The following is a 20718-nucleotide window of genomic DNA, read 5'->3' as shown; positions in this document are numbered from 1 at the left end:
ATGGAAAATGGCTCGAAAACCCCAAATGTCTCTCAAAAGCACCATTCGGCTACACCAGGCCTGGCATTCCCCGTAACGACTGAATTCAGACATGGCCTGAAGGTGGCAAGCGATGAACGCTTAACGCATGAGGCCAGGCTGCAATCCCAATCCCCAGACTGAGCATGGCTGCTGCGACAAATTCCTGCCAACGCGCAGTTTCTGCACCGTGCTTTGTCTACACCGTGATGTCCTTTCCCATAGGGGCCCTGAGGATGTTAATGTTTCACCCTCCACTGGGGTGAGAGTCGCACAGATGTTAATGTTTCACCCTCCGTTGGGGTGAGAGCCGCACCGTGCGTTTGTCATCGTGTCAGCCCGAATTAGGCCACCTACTGACTCCATTTACTGCCAGCTGCCTCCGTTTGTGCCTCTGACACAAAGGGAGAAATATTCACCTGCTGGCTCAGGCCTCAGCGTGAGGGATGACCAGGAAATGCTTGCGAAGCACTCTGGACCTGGGAAAATATTACCTCAGTCCCCACTGTTGCCAGTTCAGATATTTCTAAACCCTATAAATATTTGTTTAGTCTGTCTAGAAACCGGCATGGTAGTCATGGCAGATAAGATGTTTTCTGCCCAGCCTTATTAATACAGCGAGAGAGAAGAGGTCAGTGCAGGAAGTGTTTCATTACAGTACTACAGCTACAAAAGATACCTGGTATTATGTCCCTGGGTTTATTACTTTGAGGTGTTTGCAACAATCTTCGCCCCGCCCAAAATAAATAAATAAATAACAGAAAGACAAATCCCTTCTCCAAAGCTACAAAAACTGTCCACCAGCTGCTGACAAACAATCAGCATGCACTAACATGAAGATTCATACTTTGGACAGCATTAAAGGTGTTTAGGCATTCTGCTGGCATAGATCTTCCATTTCTGTCTGAGGCTGACCTGTAGCAATTACCTACAATAACTTAGATGCTGTTCTATAAGCATGAGAAGCACATCAGCCCGGCAGTAAGATTGCTATAACCATTCTATATCTCTGTTCACTTAGGTACATAATGGAACATGTCAATGTGCTGTATGCTGCCTTTATGAAAGCGTTTCATATTTATTTCCTCACGATGTACTAATGCTGAGTTGCCGCTAGTAACTTGCTCAGTTAATGGTGATCATATACACTGCTTTACTATTTCCTACTGGAAACTTCAAACAGGCTTTTTGGTAGTCTTTTACTGATAATTTTTATTACATTATTATATGGTTTTCATAGCTACATATGTATGTATGAATGCATGCAGACATGCACATTCTACTTGATTCTATTTAAATCACAAACTGCTTTTGGCACGCACAGGGGTAGGTAAGGTTTTTCAATTTTCTTTTTTGTCCTCCTAGCCTGGGAATAGCAGATTTGAGTTTAATCAGCCTCTTTGCGGTCCTGAACTTTGTCCTCCTGGAATACAGTGCCATTCATTTAAGGATTTCCCTCTGTCTAATAAACATTAATGAATCACACTCTACAATTCCCTTGTGATGTTATCTCGGTTTCACAGATGGGGAAAACAGAAACAAATTAAGGGGTCTGCGCACACCACAAATCAAAGGCAGAGCTGGTAGAAGAACCCAGTAATCCCAGCACAATTCCCTGCTCTAATAACTCTGTAAAACTGCATCTCTACCCACACAGCTGCTCTGTCAGTAACTGTGCTACACAGGGTAGCATGGTGACTTTCAGGCTAGCCAGGAAGACTGAAATTGCTCTTTTCCTAAGGTTTAGCTTTACACATAATTGCAAATTACATGTAAAGGTGATAGAGGGCTGCAGCTCTGCCAGCTTCCTGTACTGAATTACCCCTGAGGATGTCTTTTTTCGTTTCTGAGCAGCGGATATCTTTTCTCTTCCGACAAGCAGAGAGATAATGGGATATGGTGAATATTCCAATCCCTCATGGTGCACAACAGATTTATTGCTCTTCCCAGAGGAGAGGCCCAGATTCCTGAGGAATTTTCTTGTCCTTGCTCTGGACAGAGCAGTCCGTTCCATGATGAACATGGCATCCCTTGATGCTTGTGAAGGAAACCACATCTATTAATTACATTGAGCAAGTGAAGACAGATAATTGCTTTGTGCCTGTGGAAAGTAGGGCCATGTTTTAGAAGAAAGATCCCCAAGCTTTAATTTCACTACTGACAAAGAGCATAGCCCAAAGTTCCCACAAGCCGTGCTCCTGTCAGCCGACCAGCAGTTCTTCTGTCAGCCAGGATTTCTGTGGCACTGGCTCTGAGCTGTTATTGGAAAAGCGTTATTCTTAAAACAGAGAAAGAAGGTGTTAGACACAGCAAAAAGCAAAGCCCCTTTACACTGCCATCTGCTATCTTAGAATGCCTTGCCACAAAACATTTATGAATTGACAAGTTTTATTTCAAATTTTCCTCCGCTTGTTACAGATTGCTTCTTTCTGAAGACAAGATCAGACGCCTTAGCCTTTCTCCCGCATACCGAATAGATTTGCCTTGCGCTTAGCTCCACAGAAAACAAGAGCCCACAGTCTGCCAGAACAGCCAGGTTACTCAGAGACGCCTTCACAGGTTTCTGCTAAAAAATACTGCAGGAAAGGAGAACGGGGAGGCAGCACTGTGCTGTATGCACCGAGGCCTGTGCCTGCCTGAGGGCACCTGAGGTTTGCCTGCTCATGGCCACAGCCAGGATCTGGCCGGCAGCGAGCCACAGGTGCAGGATCAGATCTCAGCACCCCAGCTCTGCGAACGTTTCTGCACAAACCTTGCTGTGCTCGGTAGAAGAGACCTGGCTTGCCCACTACAAGCCCCAACTGTTTCTCTTAAAACCCTGTTTTCTTTCAAGTCGGTCTATGATGGGCCAGCAATTAATTTTGTTAATTTACCACCCTCACACGTACTCCTGCATCACCCTTTTTAAATTTAACCACAGTGTCAGACGTGTCAGACCCGCAGCTGTTTCTGAGGCCGCACACAAGTGATTGCTGCTGCTGCTGCCAGGTGCCAGCGCGCACAAAAAGGTCGCAGGCCGGGAGGATTCGGCGTGGCTCAGCTGTCCTCATTCTCACACAGGGCATGGTCTGTCCGTCTGCCCGTCAGCCAGCTCACACACAGCAGGCAGGTGAGGGGTTGTATATCAGGAATGATCCCATGGCGCTCGTACAAGCCACGGGCCTCCACCCAAAGCATTTCCCTGACTCTAGTCCTGTGGTACCTGTGGCACTGAAAGCTCATGGTGATTTTAGGAACGCCTCACGCCTACACTTCTGTTACAGCCCGTGGGAGGCTTCTAATCTATTTCTGTGTACTAGACAAGATTATTGTTCTCCTGACTTCCTTATCAGATGTGATAAATCAGTAATTTACTCTATGTTCCCATTAGAGTGCACCACAGCTATGATTTATATATATATTTCTATGAGAGCAAAATAAGCAGATATCCTAAACTGTCTTGGAATTTTCCTCTTGTGTATGTGGCAGCACCTCCTATCACCCAAAGTAGTTTTATTTCCCCAACTGTTCAATCTAGAACAAAATACTACACTTTTGTTCTATATTAGGACTGTAGAACAAGGCAGCTGACTGTTTTCACAGCCTCAGTGCTCACGGAGGGGACTGTGGGGGAAGAGTTAACCCCTGGCCTGAGCTTCTCTCACAGCGAGTCATTAAGAAAAAACCCAGATCTCTCCATGCTCTCCCAAAATCAGGTGGTGATGAGCTGCATGCACCCACTGCCTTCCTCGCCTTCCCATGACCCACAGGGTCAGCTGTGAATACAGGTCCATCTTCCACTTCCTTCCATAGCCTTGCTTTGGAGCTTCTTCTCCCAGTGAGACAGGGTCCCCCAGAAACCCTTGGGAAATCTTTTTGGTCAAAATTCCCCTCATTGCCTCTTGTGGTCCCCTTCATGACACGTTCCTCTGGGCCACCATGAGCAGCTCACAGGCCTGTTAGGCCCGGCCACCGCTGAGGTGTCTCCTTGCCTCAGATGTGGCCTTCAGATCCAGGAACAAAGAATTGGGCCTACCAAACAGACCACAAAAAACTTGTATTTCTTCTATGAATCTATGGAGCAGCGGTTGCATTATCCAATTTCCTCTTGTCCCCATGTTTAACCCTTCAGTATCATCAGCTGTGGATGTCCACAGCACCCAGCAACAAAGGCAGAGCCCACGACAGCCACACACGTCCCGCTAATGGCTTCGTTCTTCCACCACCACTGGAAAAACTAAAACAAAACCAAATCCCCAGCCCTGCGTAATTGTGGCCCTGTTATTCATAGATCTTAAATTGTATTCCTTCATGAATTTTAATGTGCAGTCCATTTTCTCTCCACTAATCCTACATTAGGCTGGAAGCCTTTAAAGACTGAACATTTGCCCTCCTTAGCTCTTTATTCCCTGCAGCATCGCAGCGCGGTGTCCCAAGGCATCGCCCTTGTCGCAGCTGGTCTGGCAGCTAGGCTCAGTGACATCAAAGTGCTTCCTTATTAGATACTCCCGTTTCGTGCACCCGTGACAAAAGCAGCTGGCCTGTTGAATAGACACCCTGGGAAGAGCAGCTTATGTATTTTGTCCATGATCTGTTGGCATGGATATGAGCTGCGCAGCATTTGAGATAACACCTGCTTGTGAATCTTTAACTCTGTGCTTCTGTAAATCTCTTCTTCTAGATAATCTCCACAAGGCACTGGGAACCAGTGAAAGTCCCCCAGGAAGTTCCCCTTTCACAGGAATCGCAGAATTACTGGGTTGTTACTGGTAGTGACACACAAGGGCAAAGCACAGTTGCACACCGACACAGACCGAAAGGTGCTCAACAGCCTTATTTCAAATGGCATTTAGATGTGAAAGCCAGACAGAACCATTAGATACTCTAATCTGACCTTCAGCAAAATGCAATCTGAGCCTGTTATTTCACTACTAAATTTAGTAATTTGTTCAGCTGAAGTGATTCTTCCAGAGGGAAGATACCGAGGCTCAGTTTGAAAAGATGAGGAAGCCGCAGCCTCATGTGGCGAGCCGTCCGAGTGAAACGCTCTGCCAGTCCTGCCCCAAGAGCGACAGTCTGCAGCAGACAAAGGCAAGGTGTGCTCTTCTGCAAATTGGTAAGGATATGGCAAGCACTTCCATGCGTCTCACAGAGCCTTGTGAGAGGAAAAGGGGATATTTTAAGTTCCTCAACTATAAAGCTCTAAAAATACAGAATCCTTGATGTATAAATGCATGCTAAGGACCTTTTTGGCCCTGCCTACAAATGTTCCCAATTGCCACTAATTTCACTTTGCTTGCAGAACCAGCAGTAATATTCCTTTTCTGAGATATACAGAGCATACTTGGTATTTTAATGACTCTGGCCCTGGGGATACTTTGCGCCACTCACACAACAAGCGGGCACGGGCAGAAATGAGTCTGACTTAAAATCTGATTTGGTTTAAACAACACTGACCTTATGAGAAGTGTGGAGTCCGAACCGGGCCTGCAAATCCCATCTGTTTCTTATTTCTATAATGGGCAACCTAAAACCCTAAATCCAAACAGCTCTGAGCTTTGAATCCAAATTTTGCAGCTTGAGTCCATTACTAGCAATGACGACTGCTAGCCCAGCACAGACTTCCTTCTTAAATTGTACACTGTGATTTATAGCACGACATTAAGCGAAGGAGACGTACAGCAGGTTGGCTAACAGCTAATCTGAAAGGTGCTTGGAGGCAGAGCTGTGGGCTGCTGGATAAGTTGACCGCATATTTGCTCCCCATAAAATTGTTATCACACTGCTCTTGTGCTTTAGTGGTGTTTTTAGGGTTAACGGATGCTTGAGAACCACTCAAATGCTCCTCTGCTATTAGGAGCTAATGAAAACCTGTGCTATCTCAGCATGTAGTGTTATATTAAGTTACAGGTTTTGCTGTTTTCTCATCTTTTCTCTCTAGACAAAGTGGAATTTGTTGTCAGAAAGAAGATGTAATCTGTAAAACAAGCGTCTCTTTAGGCTTTTATGAAAAAATAAAAGAGAGGGTATTCAGAAAAATCCTTGCCTCTGTCCTTTAATTCAGAAGAACAAAGGCGGTGAAGGCTCTTCTCTAAGCATGAGATGAATTTGGCAATACCATTCCCATTAGCACAGAATAAACCCTTTAAATATATAATGGTCTGAGCACAATACGGATTAGAAAAGTAAGTGTGGAACTGTAAGGGTCCTAATTATTTTTCACCCATCCACCTTTATATTAAATACAAAGTTTTGATGTTTTCCCAGATGCTGGGTGAATTATTGAATATTCTAAGTGATGCTGTGTTTATAGAACTGCAGTTACTCAGTATCTGCCTTTGTTTGGAGAAGAATCCCCGTCCATCCTTGCTAATGGCTTCTTCTGATCTCATCCGATATGGAGGATTTCCTGAGCATATTAAAAACATTATTCACTCTGCCTTTTTAGCTTAGCCAAAGATTTAATGACTTCAGCATCAGAACTGTTTCGCTCTATTTGATCTAGACTCACTCAGTGATGACCAATGCTGAGCACTGTGCTTCCCACATATGTGGAGTTGAGGAGCTGAAGGAGTTCTTTAACTGGGTAGACTACAGATTATTTTGGGTAAGAGTGCTAGAACTTGGTACAGATGAGCTGTACTTTCAGGTGTCCAAGGCACTCAGAGGTTCGTACTGGCTTGTCTCACTGCCAGGGCTAGGGGAGCATTAGCTATTTTTTGTACAAGGAACCTTTGTGCTTTACCTGGGCTCCCTGTTACATAGCCCAGGTAAAGCCTGACGCTCCTGAGACCTTGGTGGTGCAGTGCTGGATCCATCCCAGACTGGATGGAGCAGGTACCTAAGTCCAGCACGTCTTGCACTGTGTATGAAATGCTCTGCAGCAAACTGCCCTGTAAGGGGGTGTCTCTTGGTGTTTGTGCACAGTCCAGGTTTCCTGACTTAAACACGAGCATCTTGACTGACATTCCAAGCCTAAGCAAAAACCACAAAAAGCCAAGGAGAAATTCAGGCCTGCTGCTCATATGTCCCTTAATCTGGAAAAGCTCAGAAATACAATTCCCTGCACCTTGAAGCAGAACGAAATGACCTTGAAAGCGCAGCCTGTGTCGGGGATCAGATCTTTTCGCAGCATGTGGGATTCCAGTTCAGCCTCTCGCAGGCACTGCAGGGCCGCACCCTGCCCCTCTGGCACCGCCGCGACCACCGGCACTGGGCCTCTTTCCAGAGTATTTGCCACCTGAATCTGTCACTCACTCCGGGATTTAGAACTTCTCCATCACATTCAAACCCTGGGTAAACTGCATTGCTGATGATAATTTGAAATCTGTTCTTTTTTTCCCTGCATTTTGAGACGTTTAACTGAGATGCAGCACCGGATAGACTCCAGTAAGCTGGTTCATGATGCATTAAAAAATCAGAATTAGCGCTTGCTGGTCCCACTCCTTGCAGTGCAGGACACTGCCTCAGCACACCGCGTGCTGTGGATTTCAAATCACTGCCGAGTGCCAGGGGATGTGGTCAGATTCCCGTTTGTCTTCTGTTCCAAGGCACGACCAAAAAAAATTATTGTCATAGTTCCCCCCTTTCTTCAGTGGCCACCCACATGCTTATGATGCTGCAGCAGTTTTACACGGCACTGCAGGGTGAGCAAAACCAAACTCCACAAGCACGACGCACTTATGCATCTGTGCGACTGAAAATCCATCCATCTGTAATAATTTCCACATGAAAAGCTCATCAGACACGTCTAGTACACACGTTAGTAACTCACGCTAGTGCACACTGACAGAAATACTGTTTTTTCCCTAATTAGTTTTTTCTGCCTTGAAGTACGGTTTCCTCTGCCTACTGTGAATTGATCTTTTCACCCCATCTACTTAGCAGATCTACAATTTACTATTCGATTAACACTTCACGAATAAAACCGGTTTGTGATGCAGCCACCCACTCCCAGCATGAACTACGGATTTCTGCATTACCCTGGCACCGCTCTGCAACCCCCGGGGCAGTCTGGCACCTCTTCTGATGTCCCAAACAAGAAAACGAGTGCAAAACCAGGGAGAAGTTATCAAGGAAAAGAAACCACTGGGAGCTGGTAGGCTGCAGGTAGAATTTCACCTTCGTAAAATGTTACAGCCAGGAGCAGGGCATAGCACGGCTGGGAAAGGAGCATCCTGCACCCTGCATCCTGAGGCTGGATCGCGGTGCACAGCTCGGGGCGCTGCCTGTCGGGCTGGGAAGCATCAGGAGAAAAGCACCGGCGATGAGCAGAAATATGGCAAATACGATCTGTGCCAAGACTGGAGGAGGAAAGGCTGGAGAGAGACATGGAAACAGTCTTCAAATATGTAATAAAGTGAAAAAAGAAAAAAGAAAAGATGCAAAAAATAAAACCAAACCCGAGTGGCTGGCCAGGACCAGGAGCGGCAGCTGCAGCTCGCAATATTTCCGAGCCCTGGGGAGCCACCATGTGCCCCCCCCCCCGCAGCAGGCAGCTCCCAGCCCCATCCCAATTAACCGTCTCCTAATGACTTTCAGAAGCGTGAGGATTTCCTTAATTATACCACGCATTAGACTGTAATCAAGAAATCAATCCTCACTGCCGCCCGAAGCGGGGCCGCTCACGTGCAGCCCGCGGCACGCGGGGAGAGGCGAGGTGGCAGACCCAGGCCAGGAGAGATTCGGCCCGTGCTCGGCAGCAGGGCAGCTGCAGCAGCCACCAAAGAGACCCCGGGCTTACAGGTGCGCAGCAGCAAACGTACAGGAACGATCTGCGGTGCAAAACGGGAGTGGTGTGCAAAATAGGGGCGAGGAATGAGCACGTTTGGTGCTTTTACAGATGCAAACCCTGTCCCCCGAGATGGAGGCAGCATCGCCTGCTTGTGTGAACGTCCTGAACAGAAATAGAAAACACTGGGCTGCTGCGATCGGCTCTAGGATCAGGCACCATTCACGGTGTCTGTCATCTGACAGAAATAGTGTCTAATTAAATATTAACCTCTGCGTTCAACAACGACACCTGCATGGGTTGATCTTAAAGGACGCCAAGCCCCGTGGCCACACACGAAGCCCGGGCTGGGTGCCTGCGGGGCACAGTCCTGTGCCCTGGGCAGGCTGCTGGGGGTGTAGCAATTAAAAAGGTAAGGAGATCAAACGTTTTCAGTCCTTTGATCTCCAAGTGTGAAATTTGTGGGTTGCTTCCCATGTAGGCCACGTCTCCATGCAGAGCAAGGGAGTGGGAGAGGAGAAGTTGCCCTTCGCTGCTCACAGGAAGGGTTTTTCTCTCTAAAACACTAATACGGGAAGCAAAGACGTGATGCAGCAGAAAGATTCAAGGATTCAAGCTAACGAAGTGGGGCAGTGGGAGGGAGGGAGACGGGGCCGACTGCTGAGCTCGCCGGTGCCCACGCAGTGATGAGGACGTGGGGCGGGAGCTCAAGTACCTGCAGCACTTGCGAGATGCTAAAAATAAAAAGCGGCTGCTAAAAATAACGAACGATCAGGAAAAAATGCTAAACCCCAGAGATCTCCCTGAACTCTGAGGATTAATTTTAATTTCCCTCTAATCCGGGCAAAAATAGCGACGTCGGGGGGCACAGCTCAGCCTGAGGAGGGCTCGCGCTGCCCTGCACATCCCCAGCACAGGGCTCCGGGTGCATCCAGACCAGCGCTGCTTCTGCCCGCGGTCAGAGCCAGGCTGCTACGATACCATACAGCCCCAGCCTGGGCAGGGCTGGGTGCTCTGGGCTCATTTCATGACACAAGCTCAGGCCGGGTGAGGGGAAGTGGCCAGGTGTCTCAGGTTATGGGCCGGGCTTTTTAAAAATGAGATTTAGTGGCACCTTTTGCATTTATTGGGAAGAAAATGACTGGTCGGAGCTAGTTTTCCAAAGAGACATAAAAACTAGTAATTCCTAAAACCATATTTAACTCATCGGACATCTCCCTTGCTGCGGGGAGCACTGCTGACTGCCAGTGGAGCTGAATTTGCCTTTGGTGTTCCCTGAACCACTGCACAGAAAGCTGCGGCGCTTCCTGGCACAGGGAACTCTGATTTGGTGCAGGGCATAAATACTCGGGGAAATGGCAGCCTGCCCGGCCGGTACCCGAATCGCTCCCCACCTGTATGGCCCAGGGAGGTGGCTGAGCATCAGTAAGTAGAAACATCACTCCCACCTCACCTTCTGCATTCAGATGTACGCAAATGTATGCAAACGAGGGTTTGCATGCAGAGCTCGCCCAGGACTTTGCTTGGTGTGGGTGGGCACGGGGGGCAGGACGTGCTCGGGGCTGTTTGCACAGCCAGGGCTCTGCAGTATTTTAAACACTGAGAGCCCCGATTAGATACAAGGGCTCATGGTACGAGGTGTGATTTATGTGCCACAGCACATAAACACCTGGAGCAAGGGCTTTAGAAAGCTGCAGGGCACAGCCGCTCCTCGCACAGCCTGCTCACTTCCCCCCTTTTTAGTTTAGAGAAAAATAAAAAATCTAATCTAAGCAATTCCTTACAAGCCTGCTTTAAATGTGCTTTCAATTCGAGAGTGACCAGAGAGGTAAGTAAATATTTTTCTGGAAAGGAAATTACATTGTGTTTAAACTGAATGCTGTTTGCCGAAGCACTGCCCAGAGTTGAGCTCCAGCCTGCTTAATATTTACCCAGCTGGAGCAGCGGCACAGCAGCATTTGGCAGTGCCAGGCGTGCTACAGCTGAAGAATTCAGCATTTATACCTATAGGAAGCACTGTGGTTTTGCAAGCTGCAATGCACAAGACCTGGCATCTGTTTGCAGGGTCGTGTGCTTGGGAAGCTGTGAGCTTCGGACAAGGGGCTGCTGTTGTGCCGCGTTTCTGCAGCAATTCAAGGGCAAGATGGATAAAAGCAAAGGTTTAAACCAAAGATGGATAAAAGCAAAGGTTTAAACCAAGAGGGCCCAACCCTACAGGCCAGCACCAGTCTGCAGGGCTGCCCACGCAGGTCATAAACCCCACGGGGGCTCGCTTCCCTGATTGCAACTAATTTACAGGACCCTGAAAGCAGTGGCCAAAGTCTAAATATTTTGCTTGGATATGGACAGGGCAAACACACTCACTGCCACGTCGCCAATTCAGGCGACCCCTCGCTGAAGTGCCAGCGATGCCTGCGCTCGCCAGCCTGGAAGGAGCACAAAGCTCTGCCCTCCTCCCAGCAAGGGTCAGCGTTCAGCTCCATGCACTTTGTGCAACAAAAGCCCCTACAGCACCCTGGGAATCGCAGAGCTGTGCTGTGCCTTCTGTTTATCATTGACCAGAGCAGTGTTTTTGCCTGTTTTGGCAATTTCAGCTGTAACCCAGAACATGTCAAACTCCACAGTTTAAATAGTCGCTCCTTGCTTAAGCAGCCAACTCCTTTTTGTTCCTTTTTGATCACCCCAAAGGGGAATTTAATAATGCATGAACAAAAAGGAAAAGCAGGAGGTGGAGGATGTAAAAGTGCCGGACACCACTGAGCTCCTCACCCTGGGCCAGTTCCTGCCCGCAGCAAGAAGCCGCTCACGCTGCTTTGAATGGGCGCAGCGGGAGCAGCCGGGGACGGAGCCGGGCTCGTGGCACAGCAAGGTCCTGGCCCCATCAGCATGGCCAGGGGACGCTGCCCCAGTGCCCTGGTGCTGAGCCCCGTTTCCTTGCGGTGCAGCTGGGGGCTCTGCGGACCGACAGGACACGCTCCAGATCTGCGCCTCCGAGCCTTTAATCAGCTTTCACCTGGGGTTAGCCCAAATGTTTCCAGTCTCTGGTTCAAAATAGGTTTTCTTGCTGTTGGGCAGCTAATCTGAAGTAAATGCTCCCCTCTGTCAGCCAGCATCTCCAGCAATGGTTTTGCCCTGAGGCTTGAACCCTGCCCATTTCCCAGATTTTTCTGATTGAGAAGCCAGGACATGGGATGCAGAGGTGGACCTTCAGAGCTGGGCTGCAGTGGGGACCACAGGTACAAAGAGCACAGCCAGCCCACTTCACTGCAGGCCGGGGAAGCCAGGTTTGGCAGAAGGGATGGAGCTCAGGAGCTCACAGAGCAGGGCCGGGCTCCATCCTGTCCCTCTGGAGCAGGGGCAGCCCACCGGGGTGTCACAAAGTGAGCCGAGCTGCCAGCTTTGGGGTACAGCCAGAGACAACCACTACATCGGGCTGTTCACTCGGCCAAAGGAGTTGCTCTAGACCCACTGTTGGTTAAGGAAAGAAATCAAAATTATTATTATTATTTTTTTGGCTTTAAAAGTGTTATTGGATCCTGTGCTTTCACATAGCCTGTCCCCAACCTGTGAGAAATCTGGGCTACACCATGAAGCCAGCACTTGTGCAAGTTGTGGCTTGTCCGTCTGTCCGTCAGCAAGAGATCATTTCTGCTTGACTCGTGTGGAAGAAGGAAGCTGGACAATCCCCTTGTTTGGCTGAGGCTGCTGGGAATAGGAGAGGAAGCGAGGAGGGGGGACCATGGCCCCATCTGCAGGGCAGGAGCCCCCAGAACAGAGAGCTCCCGAAACCCCCGGATCAAGCTGACAACCCCTGGCTTTCAGGGACACCAAGTGGGTGGGAAGGGACATGTGAGCAGTCACGGCTGTAAACGCCGGGCATGACGTAGCTGCGACTAAACGAGTGGCATTAAATAAATGACATTGCTGCTAATGGCTCAGGTGCCTGCAGCAGTGGAGGAGCCGTGTGGCTGCAGCAGCTCCATGGGTGCGGGAGCTCATCCCCACCGGGCACCGGTGTTCGAGAGGTGGAATTCACCCTCACAGCCCTGCCCGCGGGATCCACGTGAACGATTGCCCCTATCACAGCCCCTGCACGGCTTTCTGATTTGAAAGGGTGCTTCTGCGCTGCGAGAGAGCTCGCAGAAAAGCAGGAAACATGGGCACTGGGACGCCAGGCACAATCTCTCCTCCTTCATGAGGTAACTTAATAATGCCAGCAAGACACAGGCACTGTAGCACTGCCAGAAGCAGCACAGGGCGCACAGCGCCACGCCACGCATCTGGGTGACAAGAGTGATGCCTTGAGCACAGGCCCGCCCACATTGCACCCACAGGAAAACACCTCGAAATCCCCCAAAACAGCACCAAGGCCCAGCTAGCAGGCAGACCCAAAGCTCTGCGCTTGGAAGGTGCTCGGGAGCTGGTTTGAGGAAGAAATCTGAGCTCAAATGAACAACAACAAGCAACAGAGGCCCATCCCTGGGACAACATGGCCCTGGGCAGGGGAGCTGGCCTGGGCCATGGCCACAAAACCCGTCCTGGGATGGGGCCCGAGGTGCAGAGCCCAGCAGCACCCGGCACAAGTAGGCCCCGATTCCTCTGGCAACCATCAAAACGTGGGGCCGGGGAGGCCGCGATGGGCACAGCTACGTTTCCTCAGGGCTTCCTCAGGCCCGCCGAGGAGGGGCCCTCGATTTCTGCCCTGAAACCTTCACAAAAATAGCACAATTATGGGAAAAGCCTTGTCCTAGTGGAAAAGAAAACACCAGCCTGAGCCTGATGAGGAAGCAGAGCTATATAAAAGCACGCTCCTATATTTTTCTGTTATTTCTGTAAAGCATCCAAAAACTTGCACAGAATTTCTTTACCAAGGGCACACATTTCCACAGGGCGAGGCTGGGCCCCTGGGGAAGCCTTTTTTATATTTTTTCCCCCAGCCTTTTACTTCACCTAAGCAGAAGTTTCCATACAAGGAGAACAAATCGAGGGGCAGCTCCCGCCGCAGCTGCCTGGGGCCTGAGCCACACTTAATGGGGCGCATTGGGACATCTCCTTGTGTTTTTTTTTGTACAGAAAACACTGGAATTTTCAGCTGAACCCAAAATTTCAGAGGATGCAAAGCGTTTCCTGTGAGAGAGGGGAAAAAAGAAAATTTCAGCTTTTAGCAGTTTCTCACACCACCATTCTGCTTTTGACATCTTCCCCTTTTTCACCGACAGCGCCAACATTTTTTTGGAGCCTGCTCAAAGCGGCACCCAAGCGCCGCGGGTGCAAGGGGGTGGTGTTGCCGTGATGTCCCCAGCAAAGGCTCCTGGTGCCACCTGGCCTTGCTGGGCACCAGCACTGCCCTGCCCCAAAACCCACACCAAGAGGCCGAGGAAACCTCTCCGGGGGCAGCCACCCTCCGGGGGACGTCTCCATCGCAGCCAGGCTGCATCCATGGCGCGTCTCTTGGCCTCACCGCTATTTATTCCCCAGGCTGGAGCTGGGTAAAAATATCCCCCGCGTTTGGCAGCCTGGAAGCGCTCCTGTAAATTCTTCCTGTCAGCACGAAAATGCCCTGGCTGGGGCAGGAGCAGTCAGCTCCCGTGGGAGAAGCAGCCAAGGGCACTGCCAATGGTGGAAAGTTAAATTTTGTGAAAGTGGGGCTCAGGAGGGGAGGACACGCACCCCAAACAGGGGTTAAGTCATTAAGGGTCATAAAGTGCTTTGGTATCAGAGGGAGAGGAGGAGGAAAGGGGACAGGGTGCACTGATGGCAGGGCAGCCACCCGCAGCATCCCCCCAGCACCCGCGTCCCAGCGGGAGGGCAGGAGCCACGTGTGGCGTCCCCGCCACGGTTACCCGACAGCCCGGCTCCGGGACAGCAGCCACCCCACGCCGCGCGTCCGACTGCTCTTGCACCAGGATTAAAGGCCACTGGCGCCGTGGTATTTATAGCTCCGTGATTGTCTTCTGAAAAAATCATTGTGACTTCGGGCTCTGATGGGGGCTGCCCGCGCTGAGCCACGTTTCTCTTTATAGCCCGTCCTCCGGAAAGGTCATGGCAGCCCCGGGGAATGGAGGTGGCCCTGCCAGAACCACCCGCGGGTGCTGCCCATAGGATTTCAGCCTCCATCTGCCTGTTTCCGGGCACCTGTGTGTACCACTGGACATGGGGACCTGCTGAGCTGCTCTTTTAATGGAGCTCGTCTGGAACAGGATGGAAACAGAGAGACGGGGAGAACCTTTTGGCTTCCCAAGCAGCCCGGCAGAGCTGCTTGCGCCCGTTCAGAACCGCCTGAAATGGAGCACTGCTCTCAATCTGACCAGAGCTTAACACGGATTTTAGAGGCGAAGGCACCACAGACAGGTACGTTTACACCACCCATCACAGAGAGGTGATCCTGGCGTTGCGTGAGTGCCACTGGACGAGATGAGCGCCGGCAGGGCGCAGCTGCATCTGGCAAGAAAGATGACTCATGGAAGTGCCACAGCTTATGCACACGATGGACAAGCTCCCTCCATTATTGAGAGGAATTATTCTATATTTTAATACTTAGGGATCACCCTCCCCCTGTGCTCTCTCCTGCTAAAGCAAAATGCGCTTGCAAATGCCCAAACACACCAGCGTTACCAATGCTGGAGTGTAATTTAATTGTTTGCAAGCTGAAGGTACCGTTTCTTAACAACCAAATTTCGCTGCCTCCAGTCATTTAAGAATTTGCACATGGCAAAGGAGAATAAGATAGCAACATGGAAGAAACATTTTAGTACTTGAAAATTTTATTTCTCAAATGAGCACCAACACATATTGTAAATATGACAAACAATACGCCTCCCTCTAATACTGTAGAACTATATACAATGTACAAATACATGAAAAGGTGAAAACCAATTATCTGAAAACAATTGCATTTATTACTGAAGCAAATGACCTGAAGAAATATGCCAAAAATAAAATTAAAATAAGATCAAAGAAATAAAAGTATACACAATTTGTAAACACAAGAGCATCAATAGACAGGCTGGTATTGGAAATATTCTCCTTTAGTTTTGTCAGTGGGGAAAGCATTCCCATTTCCTTACGAGAAACGAAACAAAGGATACATACAGTTCGTAACTATGAGAATAGCTTATTTGTGATTTTACCATACACAATGCCATTCTGCTTGCATTTAAATATGTTGATTTCTTTTTTGAGTTCAGTATGATTTTATTCCCCTCTTCTGTTTATTCTTTTTGAACATGATTCTTCCAAACCTATGCCTAACGTTATTGTTTCTGAGCATTTAACTTCTGAGGCCTCTCACCTGGTGAGAAGAGCTCCTTCCCACTGCGCTGAGCTCCGGTTCTTGCACATCTGCTTGCCCCCCCGCTGCCTGGTGTCATCTGGTCACCCAAAAACTGGTTCACACTGAAGCATGATGCTCCTCCCAAAACAAGGAAGTGCAGTGAAATGCATGATTAATACACTCACATACCAGTTAGAAAAATGCATACAGAGAGAATTCTCACATGATCATCACAAGAACAACAAATTTCAATTGTAGGTTGTTTTTTTTCTGTATATTTTTAAATCGTGTGCACCAAAACCAGAGAATCAGAGAGCGTGCAACAGTTATTCAGCACTGAAAACAGCTCCTTGCTCAGCAAAACACAGTCCAGTGGTTTGTGCTGTTGGTCCACTTCAGGACAAACAAGAGACCCAATGAATTAAAAACGAAGAGTGGGGAGCAGGGGGTAGGTTAAAGACAGAAAGGAAAACAACAACAACAAAAAAGAACTTTACTGCCAGAGAGGTAAACTTTTTACTCTGATTTGTTTTGTAGCAGCCTGGTTTAAAAACAAACAAACACACAAACAAAGAACCCCAAAGAAAACCAGGATCCATGTCCAAAGACTTCATGTTTTAGTTTAAAAACAACGACTCATCAGAAATCTCCACCCTCCGTCCCTGCCGCCTCCAAGCGAGTGGAAGCAGCGATTCGGAGGCTGCAGCTTGTATTCACTCCTGTTTTCTAAAGCCTCGGGATCTACTTCACTCCAGCCAATACTGGTGCAAGGGGAGATCTGCGACATTGACAGGAAGGTATTTCAGCACACAAGCGACTCCGGACTCTGGTGCCAGGAGCCAGGCCCCATCCTGCCTGTGTCAGCGCCAGCACGGACAGTGCTGCCTGTGCAGGAGCCGAGCCCGGGCTGGACGGAGGCCGGAGGGACTCTGCTCTCCTGCCACGTCCAGAGGGAAACTGGATAGACTCAAGAGGACATCTACCGTGATTTTTGTTTCCCTTTCGACATATTTCCCAACAAATACAGAAGGAAACAGTATCATCTATAAAGAACGAAAAAAGTGCTCGCAGGGAGGGGCTCTGAGAAAACAGCACCAAATATATTATTTTTTTAAAAAATTAAATATTATTTACAAAAGTATATTTCACAAGATAATGTGTTTTTTTTTTTCTTTTTTTTTTTTTCAGCTTTGTATATATTATCATCTGAATATTTATTACAGGGACCAGGATTTCACACCAGATAATCCACCAGAGCACAAGAAATTTAAAACTGACTGAAGTCTGAGCTTTGGGGTAGCCTGGGGTGATGTAAACTCGAGGGCGCTCGCAGCTTGCCAGAGACGAGGCTGCCACAAGGAGAGGGGCAGAAGTGGCTGCTCCGGGTGTTTTCTGAGCCCCACGGAGCAGCACCGCCAGCGCTCGGTGCCCGAGGAGGCGACTTCTGCGGGCCACATCTCCGGCTCGGAGACAAAAGTCCCACCTTGATCTCCCCAGATGGGAACGACCTGGCTACAGCTGGCTCACACACTGGGGGATGCAGACAGCGAGGGTCTTTGGTTATGCTCTGAACACGTTGCTCTACAAGTCATCGATTTAGGCTGTGCTGTGACACCCACCAGCACACAGACCTCATCGTCCCGCTGGTCACCAGCGCCCTGCATCGTCTTGTGTCTACCACAGCACGTCGCAGGGGATTAGCAGCCCAGGAAGGACTTCATAGCTGGTGGACGCTCAGCAGAGAACAAGCCTCAAACGAGCCTCGCAGGCCAGTTTTTTCTTATCTCCCTGAAAAGTCAGTCTAGAGATAACTCTGTGCGGTGTGCACTCACAGGCACACACGTTTTTTCACATCAGGACTTGAGGCCAGATTCTCAGCAACTGTAAATCTGTGGATGCTGATGAGACAAAGCCAATTAAAAGCAGATTAAGATCTTGCCATATTCAAGCTTAGATTGGTTGCCATTTAAAGTGTAACCCCTGTGAACAGTTAAAAACAGCCTGATCTGATTTAACATCATCCTTTCTTGTCCCAAATATAAGGACAAAAACGTTTGTATCTGGTATCCTTTCTATAGGTGATCACTATCGCCTACATGGTTTTATTTTTATGTTTTTATTTTATGTTTTTATCAACATAAAATCAAGAGCTGGGGCATGGTCTTTTTTCAATCTCGTATTAACCATTTGGGGTTATTTCTTACTTCTCCCAGGTACAAACAGATCCCTTTAAATACTGTGTGTCTGGGGGAACTAAGAGCTCTTCAAAGAATACACATTACTTCGCACTAGCCAAAACCCAGTACGTTGCCCTGGATCAATCACCAAAGGACAGGAAAATGGGACCAGGCCAGTGCCAGTGTCAACAAGTTAGTGGGCACTGCACAGTTTTTGATTTTTACAAGATTTTTGTCACTTACAGGAATGTGGATGATGGAAGCAGACAACCTGAAATGAAAGCTGAAGCTACACAGCTGCAACAGAAAGGGCAAAGGCCCACAAAACGAGCTACTTCCACTCACTGCAGGAGCCACAGATAGCCTCTGCTCCCTTCCCTCTGCGAGGTGTAACAACGGGCTGCCACAGGAGTAGTGGTTCAAGAGAAAAAACAGCCTCTGCTTCGATGGGCCATCGGGTTTGGGCTTCAGCACAAGGATCCAACGTGTGAAGTCTATCCCGATCCGAAGCAGCATCTCTGCTTACATCCCCTTCGTTTAACAGCAAATTATTTTGTGGCCAGCCCCTCCGCCCTGATCCCCGGCTCAGAGATCTTGGGGGTGGGGGCAAGAGACAGGAGATTACAATGTCAAAGCTTCGGTTTCGTAAGGAGTTACAAACCCCTGCACAATACTCTTTCCTTCTGGATTAAGAAAGATTTCCCCCCAGTGGATTAACCTACTTGAAAGAATTCCACAAACAAAAAGGAAATTCACTCAGAAAGATAAAACTAATTCAGTTAAATAGTCTTGAGTTATGCACCAGATACTGGCTGGACTGTTGCAAAGCAAACTTCACATTGTCTTTTATGCCTAACGCAGCTCCCCTCTCGCACACGATGCTCCTTCCCCACCAGCCACCTCGGGAAGGTCCACACTAATTAATAGGAAAAAATTAAAACAGGAAGGGCTCGTCCCTTGCAGTTACCATGTCCACATCCACCCCTCCCTTTTAAACTCCACAGCACAAACAACTCCAGGGGCATGGGGCAGATATTTAATTTCTTTTTTCTTTCCCATCTCCCCTGTACCTCCAACAGGCTTCTGGGAGTGGGAAAAGGGGGGAAGGTTCGGGGGGGATACCTCATGGCTTGAAATATCCACCTGTGCAATACTGCTACAACTGTCGGGGTCCTCTGCTCCCTCCTCTCTCCACTCTCACATCATTTCTCTGACAGGCTCCAAGAGCAGAGCCGATGGCTGGGGCCTGGGATTTAAGAAGAAGATACTCATAGCAGCATTTTCCTACTTGCGTTTGTGAACCACTGGTAAAAGACCTCCGAGGAGGTTCAGCAGAGGCTCAGAAGTCAAGGGGTACCCTGTGTTACTACGTTTGCCCTCATCCTCCCCTACCTAATTTCTTCTTTCTTGCCTAGCATGCGCCTTTTTTCTTTTGTTGTATCTTCTAAGCTGCAGTTCCAGCCTCCCTATGCCTTAAGTGGTTTTCTCCTCCTCTCTGAAGGGCTCAAGAGTCAGGATTTGGTTTCTCCAGCTGTGAGGGTGCTCCCACAGCCGTGCTCTGTTGGGGTGTTCGGCCTACCTCCTCTGCAACAGAGGAAAAGGAGAGGCGGGGAATCTCTCCAGCCTTCCTCCCCCCCACAACAAGTTCATGAACAGCAAACAAAACACAGATCCACAACTAGCCTGCAGAGGGGAACTGGTCAGGACTTGTGCTCAGCCGGCTTAGACCAAAGCTCCCTCGGCGGAGCAGCGGTTTTACGATTCGGAGAGAACGCAGCCGTGAGGTATTTTTCTGTCCATTTAGACAAGTAGATAGTTTCAAGCCTTGGTTAACCAGGACTTAAAGGAGAAGTTACAGCTTCACTTCCGATGACTTCCCTGTGGGCCCACTCCCCACCCCCTATCACTTTCTCCTGCCCAAAACTCAGGTCTTCCTCCCGCACCGAGACCTGCTGCTAGCTTGCCACCACAGAGCCAGCTTCAGTTTGTACGTAAGCATTCGTCAACATGGAATGGCTGTCGGGCATTCGGTGCATTCTCTTAGCCAACGCCAGAACAGAGAGAGAAGCAGCCAGGGTCAACTCACAAACAGATACAAAGCAAAGAGACAGAGAGACAGAAATTTAGAGGCCAGTCACCAATAAAGATGGAGAAGGGTGTGAAGATGCTCCCAGATTGCAGAGCCTCTAAATGCATGGAACCAAGCGTTCAGTCACTCTCTCACTCTTGGATATAATGTTCGGTTGGATGGCATTCTCTTACACGCTGGTAGGGCTGGGCTCTTCCCACTCAATCCCAGCCGTTATCCTTGATCATGTGAGCTAGTTCAATGATGTATTTGCCTTCTTTATACTTCTGGCTGCTTTCAAAAGCGTGTTCCTAAAAAAGGAGAAAGAAAGAGATCAATATGGAAGGTAAAGTCACGGTTACAGATCCCGGAATGCTGGTACAATCCTAGCCTGGGAGGGATTAAACCAGCACCCTGCCCATCTTCAGAGTATGAAAAAAGGAACTGGCACCACGTAAACGTGCAGCTTTCT

The 20718-nt window shown here is 48.9% G+C and overlaps 1 protein-coding gene across 5 annotated transcripts in view; it reads right to left on the bottom strand.

Annotated features, from left to right (window-relative positions):
* Nucleotides 1-15474: 15474 nt before the first annotated feature.
* The window catches only part of YPEL2 (yippee like 2), a 33655-nt gene continuing 28411 nt past the window's right edge, over nucleotides 15475-20718 (bottom strand). For 4 of the 5 annotated variants that reach the window (XM_040532231.1, XM_040532230.1, XM_040532233.1 and 1 more), the window contains exon 5: nucleotides 15475-20557. In XM_040532231.1, the coding sequence (XP_040388165.1) occupies nucleotides 20468-20557 (90 nt within the window). In that variant the 3' untranslated portion in view covers nucleotides 15475-20467. The remainder of the gene's footprint in view (nucleotides 20558-20718) is intronic. The other variant, XR_005813894.1, reaches the window with a different exon arrangement.

Source organism: Cygnus olor, chromosome 20, assembly GCF_009769625.2.
Source record: "Cygnus olor isolate bCygOlo1 chromosome 20, bCygOlo1.pri.v2, whole genome shotgun sequence".
NCBI classification, from domain to species: domain Eukaryota; kingdom Metazoa; phylum Chordata; class Aves; order Anseriformes; family Anatidae; genus Cygnus; species Cygnus olor.
Note: the sequence above shows the minus strand (reverse complement) of the source record. Positions and strands in the feature narration are given on the sequence as shown.